This window comes from Sesamum indicum, linkage group LG5, assembly GCF_026168435.1.
Source record: "Sesamum indicum cultivar Baizhima isolate 11 linkage group LG5, ASM2616843v1, whole genome shotgun sequence".
Taxonomy (NCBI): Eukaryota; Viridiplantae; Streptophyta; class Magnoliopsida; order Lamiales; family Pedaliaceae; genus Sesamum; species Sesamum indicum.
Window position 1 is genome coordinate 5,929,953 of NC_142661.1, and position 5,206 is coordinate 5,935,158.

Below are 5,206 nucleotides of genomic sequence, written 5' to 3' on the forward strand. Positions count from 1 at the left end.
TCAGTCAAGTCGGGCCAGTATGCTGTTTCTCCTTTTTGTCAGCTAGAGTACGAATCTTATTTTGTTTGTATAAAGAGAACGTAGGAATGGAGATTAACTGTGGTGGACTACTCGAGGTGTTTGATTTGTATATATGATGTTGTGGGTTGATTATGTTGTTATAACGTTGGGGTTACGTATTCATATGGATTAAATTATTATGTGCAATTATATTTATAAACACAGGGATTGCTATAAGTATGACGTTTAGGGTAGATATAGCCCTTGTAGCAAAGGGGGTGCTACATTAGGTGGTATCAGAGCAGGGATTAGATTTCCTTGGGATAGTAGATGAAATGTTATTTTATACTTAAGGTTTATATGTTAGGAATCTACTCACATGTGTGTAATTTATATAGGATGGAGGCGTCAAGAGAAAACGCTGCTGGCCCAGCTGAGTCAATAGAGTCTGTGCAGGGTCATGATTCAGGATCAAAACATCAGGGGTTAGAATCCCAAAATAGAAATGCCCCACAACGAGAAATAAACCCTTTTATGCAACAGTTTATGGAAATGATGCAGAGGATGGCTCCATCGCCACAATCACAACTACATGATGCAGTTATTGACAAAAATTATGAAATAGTAAGGAGACAGGGGGCGAAGGTATTTGCCGGTACAACTGATCCTGCTGAAGCAGAGGAATGGCTGAGAAACACGGAAAGGGTGTTGGACAGGATCGAGTGTACTTCTGGAGTTAGAATCTAGAAGACAGGGGGCGAAGGTATTTGCAGTTATTGACAAAAATTATGAAATAGTAAGGAGACAGGGGGCGAAGGTATTTGCCGGTACAACTGATCCTGCTGAAGCAGAGGAATGGCTGAGAAACACGGAAAGGGTGTTGGACAGGATCGAGTGTACTTCTGGAGTCAGGATCTACTCACATGTGTGTAATTTATATAGGATGGAGGCGTCAAGAGAAAACGCTGCTGGCCCAGCTGAGTCAATAGAGTCTGTGCAGGGTCATGATTCAGGATCAAAACATCAGGGGTTAGAATCCCAAAATAGAAATGCCCCACAACGAGAAATAAACCCTTTTATGCAACAGTTTATGGAAATGATGCAGAGGATGGCTCCATCGCCACAATCACAACTACATGATGCAGTTATTGACAAAAATTATGAAATAGTAAGGAGACAGGGGGCGAAGGTATTTGCCGGTACAACTGATCCTACTGAAGCAGAGGAATGGCTGAGAAACACGGAAAGGGTGTTGGACAGGATCGAGTGTACTTCTGAGCAAAAGTTGAGGTATGCAGTGTCATTACTGGAGAAAGATGCCTTAGATTGGTGGGAAACAGTCCCAGGGAGCAGGAACCGACCAGCTACATTGACGTGGAATAACTTCTTGAAAGAATTTGCTGACAAATATACTCCACCAGTCTACAGAAACCGTAAAAAAGTTGAATTCCTGGAATTAAAGCAGAATGAGTTATTTGTTGCTGAATATGAATTGCAATTTGTGAGATTGTCAAAATATGCCCCAGAAGAAGTGAGTACTGATGAATTGAGAAGAGACAGATTTGAAAGGGGGTTGAGACTCGAGATTCGGGAAAAAATAGCAATCAAACCTCCAAGTTATGGTGCACTGCTGGAAGCGGCACTGAGGGCAGAGGAGACATCCATTGAAAGGAGCTCAACTGAAGCTAAACGAAAGAAATTAACAGGTAACCTGGATCCTACGGTGGGACAGAGTGGTGCATTTTCCTTTAGGGGCTCTGGTCCGCAGAGGGGTTGGTTCAGAGGCCGAGGAGTATGTCAGACTAGCAGGTCTTCTTCAGTATTTTCGAGTAGAGGTGGGCCTACTTCGGTTAGATCTGGAGCAAGACAGGGTCCAGCCAGATCGTTTAGTGGAAGATCTATTCCCTCTTGTGCTAACTGTGGTAGGAGACATACTGGTGAATGTTGGGGAGTTCAACCAATTGTATGTTATCGTTGCCATCAACCAGGACACATTATCAGAGACTGTCATACATGGAGGAATAATTCCAGAAGACCTTAGACTTCAGAGTTTAGCAATGTGGGGGAAAACTCACAACGGGCAGGTACGAGCAGAGGGCGAGGCAGAGGTGGTAGAGGTAGCGGGAATCTTTCTATGACGTCAACAGGACAAAGTAGTCAGCCTCAACCACAAGCCAGGGTGTATGCAATCACAAAAGAGCAAGCTCCTACGGCACCTGAGGTTATCACTGGTTCCTTCCCTATTTGCGATTTTAGTGCACATGTATTGATTGATCCAGGATCTACTTGTTCATTTATATCACGTGATTTTGCATCTCATGTACATGCTAAAATAGAACCATTTGGACATGATTTACATGTTTCTATGCCTGCTGGTGGGTTTGTATTAGTGAATACGGTGGTGAGATCTTGTCCAATAGTGGTGGAGGGTGTTACTTTATATGTAGATCTGGTTGTAATAGACCTTAGGGAGTTTGATGTCATTCTGGGGATGGACTGGTTAGCTAGTAATCATGCTTTGGTGGATTGTCAAACAAAAGAGGTGATGGTTGAAGTCAATGGGCAGATGAAGACGGTTATAGTGGGGGAAAGAAAAGTGATACCTAACTGCTTAATTTCTGTTGTGACCGCTTTTAATCTAATTAAAGAAGGGTGTGAGGCGTACCTAGCTAGTGTGCACGATACCATGAAAGTTAGTCCGGGTGTATTAGACGTTCCAGTGGTGAAGGAATTTCCTGATGTTTTTCCTGATGAATTACCTGGACTACCACCTCATCGAGAAGTAGACTATGAAATAGATATTATTCCTGGAGCGGCACCTATTTCAATTGCACCGTATAGAATGGCTCCGTCAGAATTGAAAGAGTTGAAGAAGCAGTTAGAAGAGCTATTGGATAAAGGGTTCATCCGACCTAGTATTTCACCGTGGGGAGCACCAGTACTGTTTGTAAAGAAGAAGGATGGGAGTATGAGATTATGTGTTGATTACAGACAGCTGAACCGAATCACAATCAAGAACAAGTATCCTCTGCCACGAATTGACGATCTGCTTGATCAGCTAAAGGGTGCCACTGTGTTCTCTAAAATTGATTTGAGGTCAGGATATTGGCAACTACAGATTGAGGAAGAGTCGATCCCAAAGACAGCTTTCAGGACCAGGTATGGCCACTACGAATTTATCGTTATGCCATTTGGATTAACAAATGCCCCTGCAGCTTTCATGGCTCTGATGAACAAGACGTTACAACCATTCCTTGATCAATTTGTGATTGTGTTTATTGATGATATTTTGATATATTCGAGTAGTCCCGAGGAACATGAACAACATTTACGGACAATTTTACAGATCTTGAGAGAGAAACAGTTGTATGGTAAATTCAGCAAATGTGAGTTTTGGATGGAGGAAATTGCTTTTTTGGGGCACGTTGTTTCCAAAGAAGGAGTACAACCTGATCCAGCAAAAGTTAAGGCTATTTTAGAATGGGAACCACCTAAAAATGTGTCGGAGATCCGGAGTTTTTTGGGATTGGCTGGTTATTATAGAAGATTTGTAAAGGACTTCTCTATAATCGCAAAACCTCTGACGAACTTGTTGAAGAAGAATGCACCATTTAATTGGAATGACAAATGTGCTCAGAGTTTTGAGGAGTTGAAGAAGAGACTCACTTCAGCACCTATCCTTGCTTTGCCGTCTGGGGATGGAGGATATGTGGTATTTACTGACGCTTCACGACAAGGACTTGGGTGTGTTTTAATGCAGCATGGGAGAGTTATAGCTTATGCTTCGAGGCAGTTGAGGCCACATGAGATAAACTATCCGACCCATGATCTGGAGTTAGCAGCCATAGTACATGCACTGAAGATCTGGAGGCATTATTTATACGGGGAGACGTTTCAAATATTTACAGATCATAAAAGTCTGAAGTATATCCCAACACAGAAAGAGTTGAATTTGAGGCAAAGAAGGTGGATGGAGCTTTTGAAGGATTATGACTGCACCATTGACTATCATCCCGGGAAGGCAAACATTGTAGCAGATGCTTTGAGTAGAAAGACGGTGGACCAACTTGCGGGTATGATCTGCTATAACATGGAGTATTTGACTGCCCTTAGAGCTATGGATGTACACTTTAGCATTGGTGGTGATATTCTACTAGCTACGATACAAGTGAAGCCCTCCCTTAAGGATAAAATTAAAGATACACAGGCTAGAGATCCATATCTACAGAGGATGAAAGCTAAGGTGCAAAAAGGAAAGAGCGATCAATTTATAATCCAAGAAGATGGCACATTGTTTAATGGAAAACGTATATGCGTGCCGAACGTAGAGGAGTTGAGAATGGAAATTATGCACGAGGCACACTACGCACCGTATGCTATGCATCCTGGCAGTACCAAGATGTATCGAGATTTAAGACCCTATTACTGGTGGCCAACAATGAAGAAAAATGTGGCAGAGTTCGTAGCGAAATGTTTAACTTGTCAGCAGGTAAAAGCAGAACACCAAGCACCAGCTGGTAAACTTCATCCTTTGACTATACCTGAATGGAAGTGGGAAAAGATTACTATGGATTTTGTCATTGGGTTACCACGTACATTCAGAAGACATGATGCTGTTTGGGTGATTGTTGACAGACTGACTAAATCTGCACATTTCTTGCCAATCCGTCAAAATGATTCCTTGGATAAGCTCGCTGAATTATATGTTTCAGAGATTGTGAGATTACATGGTATTCCTATCTCTATAGTTTCTGATAGAGATCCTCGATTTACTTCTCATTTCTGGGGAAGCTTGCAAACGGCGCTAGGTACAAAATTGCATTTCAGTACAGCGTTTCATCCTCAGACGGATGGACAGTCAGAAAGGACGATTCAGACATTGGAAGATATGATGAGAGCCTGCGTAATTGAATTCAGAGGAAACTGGGATGATCATCTACCACTGATGGAATTTGCTTATAATAATAGTTTTCATTCCAGTATTGGTATGGCTCCATATGAAGCTTTGTACGGAAGAAAATGCCGAAGCCCGATCTGTTGGGATATTGAGGGATTGAGACAGCTTGAAGGGCCGGAGTTAGTCCAAGAAACAGTGGACAAGCTAAAAACAGTTAAAAAGTGTTTGAAGGCAGCACAGGATCGACAGAAAAGTTATGTTGATAAGCATCGTAGAGAGATGGAATACGAAGTGGGGGAAAAAGTCTTT

The 5,206-nt window shown here is 42.2% G+C and overlaps 1 protein-coding gene across 1 annotated transcript; it reads left to right on the forward strand.

The window, feature by feature from the left end:
- On the forward strand, nt 1-2,041 carry LOC148788059 (uncharacterized). The gene has a single exon (XM_088880284.1). The coding sequence runs from the start codon at nt 944-946 to the stop codon at nt 2,039-2,041; it is 1,098 nt and encodes a 365-aa protein (XP_088736410.1). The 5' UTR covers nt 1-943.
- The last annotated feature ends 3,165 nt before the right edge of the window (nt 2,042-5,206 follow it).